This window comes from Mesoplodon bidens, assembly GCF_964165515.1.
Source record: "Mesoplodon bidens genome assembly, chromosome: 18".
Taxonomy (NCBI): domain Eukaryota; kingdom Metazoa; phylum Chordata; class Mammalia; order Artiodactyla; family Ziphiidae; genus Mesoplodon; species Mesoplodon bidens.
The window spans coordinates 11,460,519-11,476,868 of record NC_138175.1 but is presented as its reverse complement, the minus strand read 5'-3'; the positions used below and the strand labels follow the sequence as shown (position 1 = coordinate 11,476,868).

Sequence of the window (16,350 nt, the reverse complement as noted above, 5' to 3'; positions counted from 1 at the left end):
AGCTGCCTCGAGGTGGGTTCTCTTACTTTCAATCCAGAATCCTAACAACTACAGCAAGTGTTAGGAGATGGGCCAGTCAATAGGGAGGCTGTTTTCGAGGCACAGGGCTGTGACATCACTGACAAAACTCACTCTGTTCCAGGGGTGCTGACATCCCACATAAAGTTCTTGAATATCAGGTTATACAACAGAGAAACACATCACATTGGATGTGTTCTGCCTGCAAAGGAGATGGAGGGTAGACTTGAGTGGGCATCTCAAAGCAGCTAGGATGTGTGATTTAACTATTCCATTGCACTAAGGAAGGCCATGTAACCTGGAGCTGGCAGGAAAGTCCCACTTTAAAATACTCTGCCAACATCAGCCTTGACATTGCCATAATCCTCCCTTAAGAATTTATGCTCATCCTTACTCAGGAAAACGCAGCTAAATCAGTTTCCCAGATTCATTCTTTCCAGTGGTCCAGTGATGAGCAGAAGATTTTTTTTTTTTTTTTTTGCGGTACGCGGGCCTCTCACTGCTGTGGCCTCTCCCGTTGCGGAGCACAGGCTCCGGATGTGCAGGCTCAGCAGCCATGGCTCACAGGCCCAGCCGCTCCGTGGCATGTGGGATCTTCCCGGACCGGGGCACGAACCCGCGTCCCCTGCACCGGCAGGCAGACTCCCAACCACTGCGCCACCAGGGAAGCCCTGAGCAGAAGATTTTAATACATGCATCACAGGGCCAAAGAGACAATCAGTTTTCATCTGCATTCATGAAGCCCTAACGATGCTGACATCAAGCACCAGTGTTGTGAATTCCGTGTAGTAGAAATACATTTTTTAAAATCACTTACATTTTTCTAATTATATGACCTTTAGCAAATTGCTTAAACTCTCTGGGCTTCTGTATACTTTTCTGTAAAACAGCTTTAATATGCACTTCTTCATATGATTATTGTGAATATTAAATAAGTTTACTAATACAAAGTGCTTAGTATAGTACCTGGCCCATGATAAATGCTGAATAAATATACGTTATTATTATTACTAGAAGTACCTGGCTGCCTCCACTGACTCGATTTCAGTGGCAGGTGAACTTTGCCTCATCCAAAAATATTTCAGACACCACTCAGGCCAACAGAGATTCATCATTTTGGGATGTCAAATAATCTCTACTGTAACGCAAGAAAATTCTAGTAGGAAATATGAAATACGACCTAATGGTCGGTCATTCAAGCCTTTTATAAAATAGTTTTCCAAGTGGATTATTTCCTCCTAATATGTTTTAATGAAAAGAAGAATGAGATTAACCATCAGACTCTTGAAAGAGGTAAAGATCTGGAGGACTGACACGGGAGTGGGCTGGTATCACAGTGCTCCCTAAGTCTCTATACTCACCAGGCAGAGAGCTGATCTCCTGAGGTAACAGATACTCAGAGCTTCAAACTTTTAGGAACAGGTGCCTCCTTACCAGGTACGTGGATTTTTGCTGCCATCTACTGGTCATTTTTGAGGACAACAGCCTTTATGCCCGCATAAAAGGCGTCCCACCCTGGACAATTTTAAGTACCTCACATAAGTGGAATCATAATTTCACAGGTGTACATATATGTCCAAACACATCAAATTTAATGTACATTAAATATGTGCAGGTTTTGCACATCAATTATGGTTTAATAAAGCCATTAAAAAAGAAGAAGAAGAAGAACTCACTGGTTCCCAGGCATCTTTTCCAGATTACACTTTCCAGGAGCTGCCCCGAGATCTTACATGAGGGGGGAAGAAAAACAAAGGCCTGAGTCTGCAAGGAGGCTCAAGCCCCAGACTGGCTATTCAAAGACCGATAGCTTAGCCACTGATTCTCCACATTGCATCAGCCTGTCACTTCTCTCTCCCAATCTGTTTTCTCATCTATCAGATAAGTCACCCTGGCTGGTCCCTGCTAGCTCTAATACTCTGATGTTCTAGTGTCCCCTCAGATTGTAAATCTTTGTTTAAAGAAGTATATCTATACTTCCTTCATTAATAAAACTAAATTGAGGGACTTCCCTGGTGGTCCAGTGGTAAAGAATCCGCCTTCCAATGCAGGGGATGCGGGTCCCACCCCTGGTCAGGGAACTAAGATCCCACATGCCGCGGGGCAACTAAGCCCACGCACCACAACTACTGAGCTCGCACGCCTCAACGAGAGAGTCCGCGAGCCGCAAACTATGAAGCCCATGCTCTCTGGACCCCGCGCGCCACAGCTAGAGAAGAGAAAACCCGCACACCACAACTAGAGAGAAGCCCGCATGCCGCAGCAAAGAGCCCTCATGCCACAAGGAAAGATCCCGTGTGCCTCAACGAAGATCCCACGTTCTGCAACTAAGACCCGATGCAGCCAAAAATAAATAAATAAATCTTTAAAAATACAAAATTAAAAAAAATTAAAATAAAACTAAATTGAGGAGAAATTATAACATTTAGACAGTTAACTAATTTACTAGTCTCTAGGACAACAGAGTGGTAAGGTGGGAGAGCACAATGTTTCTACATCATCTGCCACTTGGGGGAGCTCTTCCTTCTTAATTGCCTTATAGAGACTGTATGAAACGGATTCATCTACTCAAGTCCATACGTAAAATGCAAAGAGCAATGAACAAGTGACTTGTTTCTAATACTCAGCTCTTCCTTGATGAATGACAGAAAGGCTTTAATACACAGTCATTTATTCATTTGTTGGATTTATTTAACCTTGATTTTTCCATTTGCCATGACACAGATTGGTTTAACTCTTCCCCAAAAGGACTGCCATACTCTTTACACATCATCATACTCTGTAACATTCTACTGGCTTCTAAAATCTCTCCTTTCCCTTCATCACTATTCTTTCCAATAATTAAGAGAGAGAAACCTGAAACTAATGGACCCCTTAAGATCCCGCTGGCTTCCCACAGCTGCCATCCCTCAGTCCAAACCTGCATCATGCCATCAAAGCATGCATGGACTGGGCCCTAGAAGGGACATTTGTTTACTGCTTCCTCAGCCTCCCCCCCTCCCCACCGGCTGTAGCACCTGAACTTTCTTCGAAAAATTATTCCCTGCTATGGCTTGAGTAGTCTTAACCTCACTTCCAAGTCTAGAGTGAATCTGTATTGCCATAGGCCACTCTAAACGACCCTTCTCCTGGCCACAGTGGTTGGTTCAGGGTGGACACATAATCCACCCTGAGTCAATGATCAGTGAAATTTCTGCAGACTTCTGAGAAACAGACTCTCTCCAATCCCCCCAGTCAGATGGGGAGGTGGGAGCATCTTTGCTCAAGTCCTTCTCCCAGCCTAGAATGCCCTACTCCCCTTCCTCCACCTGTATCTTCAAGGTACAGCTTCAGTGCCACCTCTCCCACTGACAGACTCCTTCCCACCATCAGGCATTGCAGAACTTTTCAGAACAACAGAACAACAGAAGCAGGACATATGTAGCCAAAGAAGTTGCTGGTACCATCTTGGGGATGAGAGGGGAGAGACTACTAGAAATTGGAGTAAGCACCAAAGAAAAAAAGAAATGGAGAAAGAAACTGAATCCTGGTCAGATCACTGGAGCCCTGGATCAAGTCTCACCCTTTCCCTAGTGGCCAATAAAGTTCATTGATTATTTAAGGCAGCTTGAGTTGAGTTTTCTGCCTTTTCAAATAATAATAGTCATAACTCATGTAGGTCCCATGCAAACTTTTCCTAGACTTTGTGTTAGTCCTCACAGACTCCTTTCTTTTGATCTCACCAGACTAAAGGAGAATATTCAGGCAGAAGGCACAGTGTGGGTGAAGGCCCAGGAGGGCTCATCAGGTTCTGGGGTTGCCGACTTGGTCATTAATAATTGGACCTGGGAATGGGGAGAAGGCAGAGGCAAGGGTGACCCCAAGGGGATGGACTTGAGTCACTTCAGGACTGATTGCTGTTGCCATTAAGTTTGGGGGAAGGAGACGAGGTTCATTTTGGAACAATTCAAAGTTAAGGTGAATTTTCCTACCTGGCTGCAAAAGCTGTTGACTTGTCTGCCACTGCCAGGAAACTGGCAGGTCCTTAAGGGCATGGACTGTGTGTTCTTCATCTTCAGTCCATCGCCCAGAAGACCCCAAGGATGGTGTTCAATTAATGAAGAAACAAATAACTCGAAGCTACATTACCCCAAAATAATTAGAGAATGATTAAGTCCTGGTCTCTTCTGTGGGTCTGGTGATTAAGTTTGTGAAAGTTCTGAAAAGTTCTGCAATGCCTGATGGTGGGAAGGAGTCTGTCAGTGGGAGAGGTGGCACTGAAGCTGTACCTTGAAGATACAGGTGGAGGAAGGGGAGTAGGGCATTCTAGGCTGGGAGAAGGACTTGAGCAAAGATGCTCCCACCTCCCCATCTGACTGGGGGGTGCCACTACCCTCTGCAGAATTATATCACCATTCCAAACAATTGGAGAGAGAGCCAGAGAGAAGCAACCAATAAGGGATCCCACGTGATCTGACAACCGGTGACCCATCACAATGGCCAGAGAAGTCAAGGGCACCAGGAAGGAACTGTGTTTGGAGAAATAGGTCGTAGCAAATTAAACAGACAAACAAAAAAAGGTTCTTAACTGCAACGTTCTACCTCATTCAGCTGAGTCAGGAGACCATTTGCTGTGCCTCTATTGAAACCCAAGGAATAGGAAATGAGGCAGCTGGTGCTGATGTTTTGTGCTTCTTTTTTCTGATTACATACAAGATGGAGAGAAAGGAGAGGGGACTCTAAGCCACTGTGATAAACAAATCCAGAAGCTAATTGCATTGTTGTGTTCTCTTCGCCTCTAAAGGAATTTTCCAGGGGATGAGTTACAGAGAAATTTCTATTTTAAAAAAGGAAGAGTCTAACTCCCATAATTGTTTCCAATTTAAGAAAAATCATCTTCAAAAGGACATCATTACTTCTAAGCTAGTTGTTCCATACGCATTTTAAAAAGAAAATATGGCACAACTTAAAGCAGCTTTCTGTCAGCTATTGGGGATTTGCATGAGAATGATCAAAGGGGCCCTTTTCTTCCTCTCTGAGATATATAACCTATTATCGGTCTCCTCTTAAAAGGCTCTCTGGGTGTATGCAGTCATTCTTCTTTCATAACTGTTTACACTTACAGGCAATATAACTCATGGCTGGTTTGATGAATTTCTTATCTATCTGCAAGGAAGTACTTTGAAACATTAGAAAATCCATTCAAATCTTATTTTCTGGCAGCAGGTGACTTGGAAATGATTTTGTGCTCCTTCTTGTTTTCTAATTCCTTGAAGAGTGATGATGCCGACTGGCTTTACTACTTCTACAGGGAAGTGAATCTGGGATGGAGAGACTTGTGAGAACAGTGGCCCTCACCCATCATCATTATGCAATTTACACCTTCCGAGTTTTTTGTGACCAGATTAGATTTATCTCAAAGGAATAATGAAATGACTGTGGCCTTGCATTCTGGAAATTTGCTCATGTTTTTGCATTTTAATATGAACACTACACAGTAGAACAGAGGTGGTGTGGAATAGCAGAAGAGGCATGGAATTGGGTACCATGAAATCCCAACTTGGCTTGACTAAATAATTTAACCTTTTAAGGCCTCTGTTTACCTTATCCCTAAAATGTGATAGTTACATCCACTCCAAAAAAAGTACTGAGGATTAAATGAGATAACATATATCAAATATCTCTTATACATGATACACAGTATTGGTTCAGGGAATAGGTTCAATTGGTGGGGGGAGGAGCACACTGCCAGTAACAGCATTATTATTGAACTTTAAATATTCATCCAATGGAGGAAAACATTTAAGTAGGAGAGTCCATCTCAAATTATCCATGATGACTGCAAAGGATTACATAAATAAGTAATATGAAATTGGCATTTTTCAATGAAGGATATTTTAATTGTTTTATCAAAGCTAATATATGCTCACTTTCAAATGTTTAAATGATACAATTGTATAACGCGGGAAGTGAAAATCTCTTACAATTTTATACATTCGTGCTCTGAGATAATGGTGACTATCTTTTCAAATTTGTTTTTGTACACATATAAAAATAGTGCTAGAACAAAATAATGGATTCTTCACTCAACAATAAGACTGGATCTGGATGGGCTGGAGAACCATTTTATCTCTAGGGCCTTATCTCTGGGATGGAGCCCATTAGGAACTTCAGACTTTTGACCCAGTTTGCAGGCCAGTAGCAAATTAGGCTTTCGAATTACTCTAACTGAGTGGTCGTGTGCTGTCCATTATCAAATAATGTCTCAAAACATCAATATTTCCTGCTGGACTTCCCTAGAAAAGTAATGACTTTTACTGAAGGATAATTTCAAAAAGATAAACATTTGACTCATGTAAACATACGATAAGCACATGTCAACTATTTAAGTCAATATATATTTAATAACTTAAGAAATCACTTAGATGGTACACCTGGTTCAAAGTAGAATTCAAGGAACAGAAATTTAAATAGTCATTCAATGGGATGCTGAAACAAATTTGTTAATAGACGCAAAACTGGTTAATGCCCTTCAGGGCCATAAATTGAAACCTTTGGAGTTGAGATTTCTGATTAGACAGAAATGTAAAATTTAACATCTAATATCAGAGTTTCAATGTTCCCGTCAAATAATAAGGAAAACAGTTAAACACAGACGCATTTGCTTAGATAATTAAATAATCCTTGGATGAGACCTTTCACCGATGACCTAGTATGACTTTGAAAGGACATGCTGTCATCTGTTGCTTTATTTCAAAATTGGGCGTGTTAATTTTTTTTCTTTTTCCAATTCTTTTCCTGATTAGATTGTTACAGAATACTGAGCAGAGCTGCCTGTGCTATACAGTAGGTCCTTGTTGGTTATCCATTTTAAGTACAGCAGGGTGTACGTCAAGAATATTAATTATAAGAATAAATATAATAATAATAATATATATATATATATAGTGCTACAATTTTACCTAAGAGAAGGTATGAATGTGCTTATGTCTGTGCTTATAAACGTTTCAGTTAAAAGAGCAATGGGAGGATAAAACATAATACGGTGATTGAAAGCCTGTGGGGCTGGAGCAGAGAATAGAAATGTGGGTAATAACAGAAGTTGGGTGACTCAATAAATCTTGTTTGGTAGATCAGGTGTTGGAGGTGATTTTCTCTTTCCAAAATCCTAACACAAATTTAAATTGTAAAAAGGCCCTAGGGCTTCCCTGGTGGCGCAGTGGTTGAGAGTCCGCCTGCCGATGCAGGGGACACGGGTTCGTGCCCCGGTCCGGGAAGATCCCACATGCTGCGGAACGGCTGGGCCCGTGAGCCATGGCCGCTGAGCCTGAGCATCCGGAGACTGTGCTCTGCAACAGGAGAGGCCACAACAGTGAGAGGCCTGCGTACCACAAAAAAAAAAGAAAGAAAGAAAGAAAGAAAAGGCCCTAAGTATATTTAAAAAAAAATAAAACCAAAGAGGCTCTTAATTTTTTAGAGCTTCCATATCAAAGTACCACAGACTGGGTGGCTTGAACAATAGCAATTTAGTTCCTCACAGTTCTGGAGGCTAGAGGTCCGAGATCAAAGTGTCAGCAGGATTATTTTCTTCTCATAGTATCTCCTGAGCTTATGGATGGTCATCTTCTTGTATCTTCACATTGTCTATGCGTGTTTGTATCCTAATCTCCTCTTCTTACAAGGATACCATATCAGATTAGGGCCCACCCAAATGACCTCATTTCACCTTAATTCTCTCCTTAAAGACCCAACCTCTAAATACAGTCACATTCTAAGGGACTAGGTGTTAGCACTTCAACATGTGAATTTTAGGGGGACACAGCTCAGCCCATAATACTGCCCAGGAATGGGTGGAGTTGGTGGCTCTTTGTAGAGCCATACATAGAAGGATTCCAAATGACAAGGGCACCCAATAATCAGACTGTACCAGCCTGGCTGATATGACTGAAGGATGAAAAGGAAATGCAGATGAGAGAAAAATGATTCCAGAGGACTAGTACACCCAGTAATCATATAGTACCTCTCTGATGGATACACCCCCGTGTGAAAGGAAAGGCAAGCAACTATTTATGCTTCATGGTGCCAGCCATTCTACAGAAGCTGTGGCACACCTCGGCGCAGACTGACACAGGTAAGGCATTCTAGATGTGGGGCATGGACTTTGTGCATCTGGTCCACAAGATCATGGGAGCTGGACCAATCTTCCTCATGTCCTAGACATTAAGGGAGGTAGACAGTCTTCCTTTTTTTTTTTTTTTTTTTCTGCGGTACGCAGGCCTCTCACTGTTGTGGCCTCTCCCGTTGCGGAGCACAGGCTCCGGACGCGCAGGCTCAGCGGCCATGGCTCACGGGCCCAGCCGCTCTGCGGCATGTGGGATCTTCCCGGACCAGGGCACGAACCCGCGTCCCCTGCATCGGCAGGCGGACTCTCAACCACTGTGCCACCAGGGAAGCCCTAGACAGTCTTCCAAAGCCAGCCTGGTTTCTGTCTGAAAGTGGATGGGGGAGCTGGGCTAAAAAAAAATTCATGCTTTAACTCATGCCCTATATTCCCCAGGGCCCACCATGGATCCCTCATTCCTGCTGGCCTTTCCTTTGCTCCTAGCTCTGTCAACACTTTGCAATGCTTGTACTTGTAAAATTCAGCATCCTCAGACATTTTACTGCATGTCAGACGTCAGTGAGTCTAGGGAGACACCAGAGAAGTAACCACCAAGGAGGAGGTCTCACCACAGGGTGTAGAAACGCAGAGGTGGGGGAGCCCTGGTGATGTGAAAAATGTCTCCAGGAAACTTAGGATGGGGGAATCTTAAGTCGATGACCCATGTCTTTCTCCTCCCAGTTGTAACAGCTGATATACTAGAACAAGGAAATGACACCGTATTAAAATGAAGTTACAGAATCAACATCACTGAGGTAAACCCAACACTTCCTTCTTACCCTCTTCCCTCAAAATCACAAGCTGTCCAATCTGCTCTTGCCGAGGGAATTGGATGTTTCCTAGAGACCAGCAACTTCTATGAAAAACTGAGGTCCTCCCCTTTCTATCCCTCCCGTCCCAGATACTCAAGTTTCCCAGGCAGGCCCCTAAAATCAATTATGTTTACACACCCAAGGATTGGGATAGCGGTGGTTATGAGGTGAGGGCTTCTCAACAATCACAATTACTTATTGCACGTGAGCACCCTGTCCACATACAGCCCCTCCGCCTTGCTACTCACTCTACTTCTACAACTGTAGCACCACCGAGGACCAAGGGCCCCTTCTCCACGATCTGACAGATACTTCCCAGGGAAGAATGCTGGACCATCATTCATGGTTGACTCCATACCAGCCTCAGGGTTTCCAGACCCTCTGGGGCCAACTACCTAGGGGCCAGAGCGTGTCCTTCCCTGGGGTCACCCACACAGGCTGTGTTGACTCTCAGGGCGTGCTCTCTGATCACCGCAGGGTATCTGAGGAGGGAGGCGCTGTACTTCACAGAATGCCACCCGGTATACTTCTGGTACCGGCTCACCAAGGAGCAGACATTAGGTTTCAAGGCAGTGTACAAAAAGGATGCAAATGTCACGTGAGTGGCCTCCTAAGCTTTTTTTCTCCGCAGCCCAGGCACTGGTGGTTGTCCCACGCCCTTGTGCCCAGAGCTCTCTCCCTTCTATCTCCCTCTATGGATGACCCCTGCTCTCTCACCTTCTTCCTATTCCCTGGCCGCCTCCTGCCCCAGTTTCCCTCCTGTTCCCCGCCCCCCTCACTCTTTCCTTTAGCCTCTACCTGTATTCAGACCCTTGTCTTTTTAGGGTGGGGTTGTGAACAGGATTGGGTAGGGGGTGGCAACAAGCCCTGGGTCTCTCTTCACCTCTAGGTTCAGCCATGCCTCCTCTGCTGGCGCCCTTGCCCTCAACCTGATGTCAAAGAGTGTGTGTGGCAGCAGAGAGCCTGTGACTACCATATATGGGAAGGAAACCAGTCCTTGAACTCCATGTGTGCCCTCACGTGCTATGGTCACTGTGAAGGGACCAGCATCCAGACCCATAATTATCAACCCGAAACTACTACTCCAGAAACAATTCCTGAGATGCTACCTTTTACATTATAGGGTTTTAATATTCTGGTTTTTGACTTGGCTATACTTAACAGAATTGAGTTAGTTTTGTATACATTCATTGAGATGAACACTTAAGTTTTGTTTACTTTCTGCAAGTAGTGTATGCATCAATAAAATTTATAAAAATAAATCCCAAGCTGACAAACCCAACCCTGGTAACAAATTCCTTTTATCTTCCCAATTCTTCAATCATCCCTTATCTCTTATTCATCCAGCAACAGCATGCCTGACCCTAATCCCTCTCATTCCAGAGTTCCTGACATTTCCTCAACCTACCAAAAGCAAGAGCCCTGGGCTCACACAAAGGGATAAATCCAGAGAGACTGGAGTCAGTCTCCACCTGACATGCCCTGACCCTTTCCCACATGATATGCAGAAGCAAGAATTACTGGGCCAGGGAGAAAAAATATTCCTTATTCCCACTGAATCAAGACTCCTTTGCAAATATAAAAATCATTCTTTGCCAGAGTAAAGTCCTGAGAATAAAATATGAAACTCAGACTTTTACAAGAACAAAAAGAGGAATATTTTTAGGACTTCAAACTCAAAAGGCACACAATAAGAAGAAAAATATTAATAAATTTGACCACTTTAAAAATAAAACATCTTTCCAAAAGTAAAATAAAGCACCATGAACACTATAAAAATATAAGATGCAGACATAGATTGGAATGATAGCAGACTTACAGCATTATGGTAAAAATGAGGTCTCAACAATGAATGTTTTAAGGAATTAATTGAAGTTTGCCTTTGAACACAATTTTTCACCTTGAAAATTTTCCACAGTCCTTCTGAAAACAGTGTCTTCTCTCTTTATTCATTTTATTCAATTAATTTTTTTCAATTTTGGAATAATTTTGGATTTACAAAAAAACAGTACCAAAATGATTACAGAGAATTCATATGTACCCTTTACCTAGTTTGCCCTAATGATAACATCTTCTGTAAGGAGGATACATTTGGCAAAACTAAGTAATTAACATGAATACAATACTATGAACTGAATGACATTCTGTTCAGACTGCTACACCTTTTCCTTTCACCTGTGCCAGAACCCAATCCTGGATACTGCAGAAATTAGTCATCCTGCCTCCTCGGTCTTCTCTGGTCTGTGATAGCTTTTTAGTTTAACTTTGTTTTTGATGACCTTGCCATTTTTCTGGTCAGGTGTTTCACAGGCTGTTCCTCGATTTGGGTTTGGCTGATGTGTTTTCATGATTAGACTGGGGCTATCAATTTTGGGGAACAGGATCACAAAGAGGAAATATTTTTTTCATTGCACCATATCACAAGTACATAGCATTGACACTACATCACTCATGATATTAACAATGACTACTTGGTTAAGGTGGTGTCTGCCAGGGTTCTCCACTGTAAAGCCATGATTTTTCATTTTCTACACTCTATTGACCATGCCCGTGGTTATTTTTTTTTTCTATAACTGAAGAATGGAATTTAGAAACCCATACCTGGGAGCTGGGTTGTTCATTGTCACTGGGGTCACTGCTTCCAGGCCCTCTCAGTAAACAGAGCTAGAAAATAAATGTATGCATACTAATTCATGTATATACACACAGACATAACTATTTCTATATCTCCCTCAATATATATTAAAATAAACATGAGTTCATACTATCTCCAACTATAGAGTAATACAGGGTTAATTCTAGCCCTCAACCCTTGATTATTTGTACCTTTTTTCTCTGACAATAAGAAACCTGATTCCCATTTTATATAATTTATTTACTTATTTGTCCAACTCTAGTATACATATAAAGTAGTTCCAGAATTTTCAACATATACACCTGTGAAAAATATTTAATCAACTAGAGTATCAGGTTTATGTAGTTTTTACATACATCTACTCAGATTTATGGTCCCTACCCTTGGGCACAAAGCCTCCCAAAGCATCTGTGTCCATTCTGGGAGAGGAAACCCTGCAGGGGAGATGGTGTTCCTGGCCCAGACTCAGAAATCTGGGCGGACTTACATGCGGTGTCAGGAATAAAGGCACTGCCTGGTAATTACACCTCTACAATCCCCACCTAATTTATCCAGACTCCCAATTTCAAGCTTCCAAGAAGCAGGTCCTCCCATTTAAAGCTCTCAGAATAAGATAGAGCTCCTGGAAAAAGAATTAAGAATCTGAGTGGGTATAGTTATGGTTAATAAGCATAATGGGAGGCTGCAAAAGCCATAGACCAATTGCCTGTGATCTCATCCTCCCTGGAGTTCAACTATCAACCCTGGCATCAAAGGATGATTCAGAAAATAGCGCAACTATGGGACAGATGGCATACCTGTCACAGACTGGGGGAACCAAATGGGCACAAGGAGGTTTTCTGTGGCTACAAGGCCACACACATACACACACAGACGCACACATACACACACACAGTTACAAAAAATGTTTTAAAATATTTGTGTATACATTGATAACATATATTTCCTAGCTTAGTGTGGTGAGTGCCTAAGTGAAATAAAATTTGTCAGTAGCACAGGCAACAGATACGCACAAAAAGCAAAAATCTATAAAAGACAAACTGACAGGGCTTCCCTGGTGGTGCAGTGGTTAAGAATCCGCCTGCCAATGCAAGACACATGGGTTCGATCCCTGGTCCGGGAGGATCCCACATGCCGCGGAGCAACTAAGCCCGTGTGCCACAGCTGCTGAGCCTGTGCCCTAGAGCCTTCGAACCACAGCTACTGAAGCCTGCGTGCCTAGAGCCCGTGCTCCGCAACAACAGAAGCCACTGCAATGAGAACCCGCGCACAGCAATGAAGACCCAACACAGCCATAAATAAATAAATAAATAAATTTATTTCTAAAAAAAAAGACAAACTGACAAATTGTGCCTCATTAAAATGTAAGACTCCCAGTCTTCAAAAGCTGTAATTTCAAAAATAAAAGAATACGCTTCGGAAAGAAGAGTTATATATAAAATATATATTATCTGACAAACAACCTGTATCCAGAAGACATTAAAGAAAATTTAAAAACCTCTTATCACTCAATAATAAAAAGAGAAACAATACAAATGGGCAAAGTATTTGAACAGATATTGTATAAAACATGGTACATGAATGTCTAATAGTCCATTACAATATTTATTGGAAAAATATATGTAAAACCTCTGCAAGATACAACTTCACATCCACTATAGTGGCTAAATTAATGACTGATAATACCAAGTGTTGACAAAAATTTGAAGTACCTGGAACTCTTCTTTTTTTATTTTATTTATTTATTTTTGGCTGTGTTGGGTCTTTGGTGCTGCACGTGGGCTTTCTCTAGTTGAGGTGAGCAGGGGCTACTCTTCCTCGCGGTGTGCGGGCTTCTCATCGTGGTGGCTTCTCTTGTGGTGGAGCACAGGCTCTAGGCACGTAGGCTTCAGTATTTGAGGCACGCAGGCTCAGTAGTTGTGGCTCACGGGCTCTAGAGCACAGGCTCAGGAGTTGTGGTGTACAGGCTTAGTTGCTCTGCAGCATGTGGGATCTTCCCGGACCAGGGCTTGAACCCGTGTCCCCTACATTGGCAGGCGGATTCTTAACCACTGTGCCACCCAGGGAAGCCCCTGGAACTCTTCTAAATTGCTCTTGGGAGTACAAAATATGACAAACAATTTGGAAAAAGCCCAACGGTTTCTTATGAAGCTAATGATAAAATTATCATATGATCAACAGATTACAGCCTTAGAATTTACACAAATAATGAAAACATATGACAACAGAGACTGGTAAGGACTGTATATAACAGCTTTATTCATAATGGCCAAAACCTTGAGAAAAAACAATTTTCCATCAGAAATTGATTGAATAAAGAAATTTTGGCTTATTCATACAATGTAACAGTGACTAATAAGAAAGAGAATGAACTATTAGTACAGGCAACAACATGGATAAATCTTAAAAGGACTGTGCTGAGAGGAAGAAGCCATTTACCAAAGAGATTATGCTATATTAACCTATTTATATTAAATTCTAAAATATGCAAAATTAATCAATATTTATAGAAATTAGGTCAATGTTTGTCCAAAGCTGGCATGGGTGAATGATTAACTCCAAAGGGATATGAGGGAATTGGAGTATTTATGCTATTGTTCTATATCTTGACTGAGGTATTGTTACACAGTGTGTTTACTCATAAAAATTCTTTAGACTGTGTGATTGAAATGTGCATGTCATGTTGTGTATCCATTTCTTTAACATATTTGATTAAATTGGTAACCATCATTTTATTACTTCTTGTGATTCCATGGATTGGCTGGGGGGATATTTTCCCCTCCGTGTGATGCCAGCCATGGCTGCAATCAACTGCAGATGGAAATGGGCTGAAATATCCATTTGCCACTGCCCAAGAGTTCACATATTGTTATGGGCTGAATTGTGTTCCCCCAAAATTCGTATGTTGAAGTCCTAACCCCCAGAATCTCAGAATGAGAGTATTTAGAGAGAAGGTCTTTAAAAAGGGAATTAAGGTAAAATGAGGTCATTAGAGTGGGCCCTAATCCAACATGACTGGTATTCTTATTTTAAAAGGGAGATTAGGACACAGACACACACAGAGGGAAGACCAGGTGAAGACACAAGGAGAAGACAACCATCTACAAACCAAGGAGACAGGCCTTCAAAAGAAACCAACCTTACCAACAGCTTGATCTTGACCTTTTCGCCTCTGCAATTGTGAGAAAATAAATCTCTGTAGTTTAAGCTACCCAGTCTGTGGAACTTTGTTACCGGAGACCCAGCAAACTAATACATGTATCTTTTAACTTTAGGTCACTTCTCTTTTCACCAAAACAATGTGACCAGGAGCACCTCTTTGTATTCTCTATACTGGGAGAATTTTTCTCTCACCTCTTTCCTTCAAGATCACCCTTGAGTGGTCCAGTACGTGGTAGCCATGCATTTTCAGCTTGTATCAACATACCAAGCCAACCCATCTATTAGCCAGTCTGGATCTACCTTTGTCTATCAGGTTGCCAAAAGTTGTAAGTGTAGACAAAGGCTTTGGTACAATACTACTGGATGATATGGGTTCTGGGCTACCTGCTTTGCAGCTTTTGTTGCCCTCAAAATCTGTTCATGCTCAGTCCTGGGTGCAGCACTTCCATCATTCAGTAAAATTTTGCTGAGATGGCTTGAACTTACGATTTAGAGATTTGACCAAACCCATTTCTGGCCAGAAAGCACTTGGATCTGTCTATACCATGGTGCAACAGCCTCCCATGATCTATATTTCTAAGGGTCATACTAAGAATTTAAATATATAAGTATATTGGGGAACTTAACTCATTCTTTCTTTAGGATGTTAATAGCGGCACCAATTTCTGCCATTATACCCAAATTATGATGTTGTTTTATTACCTCGGCCAGGAGCTCAATTTCAGAGTCTTCGATCTGGTCTTACTTATTAAGATAGCTCTTACGTCAGAGGTGAAAAGCCCAACGTTATGCCAACCACCCCTTATACCTATCCCAGTTATATTTTTGGAGACCAAGATCCAAGTCACTGACTGTCTGTAGCCCTAGTAGACACTGCATGATCTGTTTTAAGGCCAGGACTCCCTTAATTACCTAGATCCTGTATGATTCCAATCAAACAGGGATTCCAAATGACATTTGGGTATTCCAGATATCAAAGTCAATTCTGACCTGTGTCCTACAGTTTTTAAAATACTTATTCTCCTTGCCCCAGTGTATAGTTATTTTTTCAAAAAGCACTAAGTCCTCCTGAGGAAGGACTGGTGAAATCATTAACATATAAACTGACCCCAATGTTGTCAGGTCCTCTCACCTGTGGACCAATCTTTTTATGCATTCAAGTCCAGGTACAGATACTGGCTGAGGGCTGGTGTGACCTCTGTAGCATCTTCAAGAAAAGGGAAAATACTATCCCTTAATAAGAAAGAGTGGACCAATTCTGTAGGATCATAAGGTCATGGGGAATCTGCTGTCTTAAGACTTTTGAGTGCCTCAACCCAGATATCCCATCCCAAGTGTCCGTGGCCCAGGGCAGTGGATTCTAGAGACCCAAGGTTCATGCTGGCCTGAGTTCAGGATATTCAAAGATTCATTCATGTATTGAGCTCACTGCTGTTCATGCCATTGTACTTGTCCTTGGTCCTATATTCCCATTCATTTTCACCTCTTTTCCTATTTGAACAGCAATCAGAGGGTGAGGCCAGTCTCCGGGAAAACTCAGAAACTAGATGTATATGCATTTTGGGGCATACTTTTTAAAATTA

At 42.1% G+C, this 16,350-nt stretch overlaps 1 protein-coding gene across 1 annotated transcript; it reads left to right on the top strand.

Annotated features, from left to right (window-relative positions):
• Window positions 1-8,476: 8,476 nt before the first annotated feature.
• On the top strand, window positions 8,477-10,093 carry LOC308605704 (uncharacterized protein; the record flags this gene model as incomplete). Its single annotated transcript, XM_081215994.1, has 3 exons — window positions 8,477-8,677; window positions 9,448-9,563; window positions 9,860-10,093. The coding sequence occupies exons 1-3, from the start codon at window positions 8,563-8,565 to the stop codon at window positions 10,091-10,093; spliced, it is 465 nt and encodes a 154-aa protein (XP_081072120.1). The 5' UTR covers window positions 8,477-8,562.
• Window positions 10,094-16,350: the final 6,257 nt, after the last annotated feature.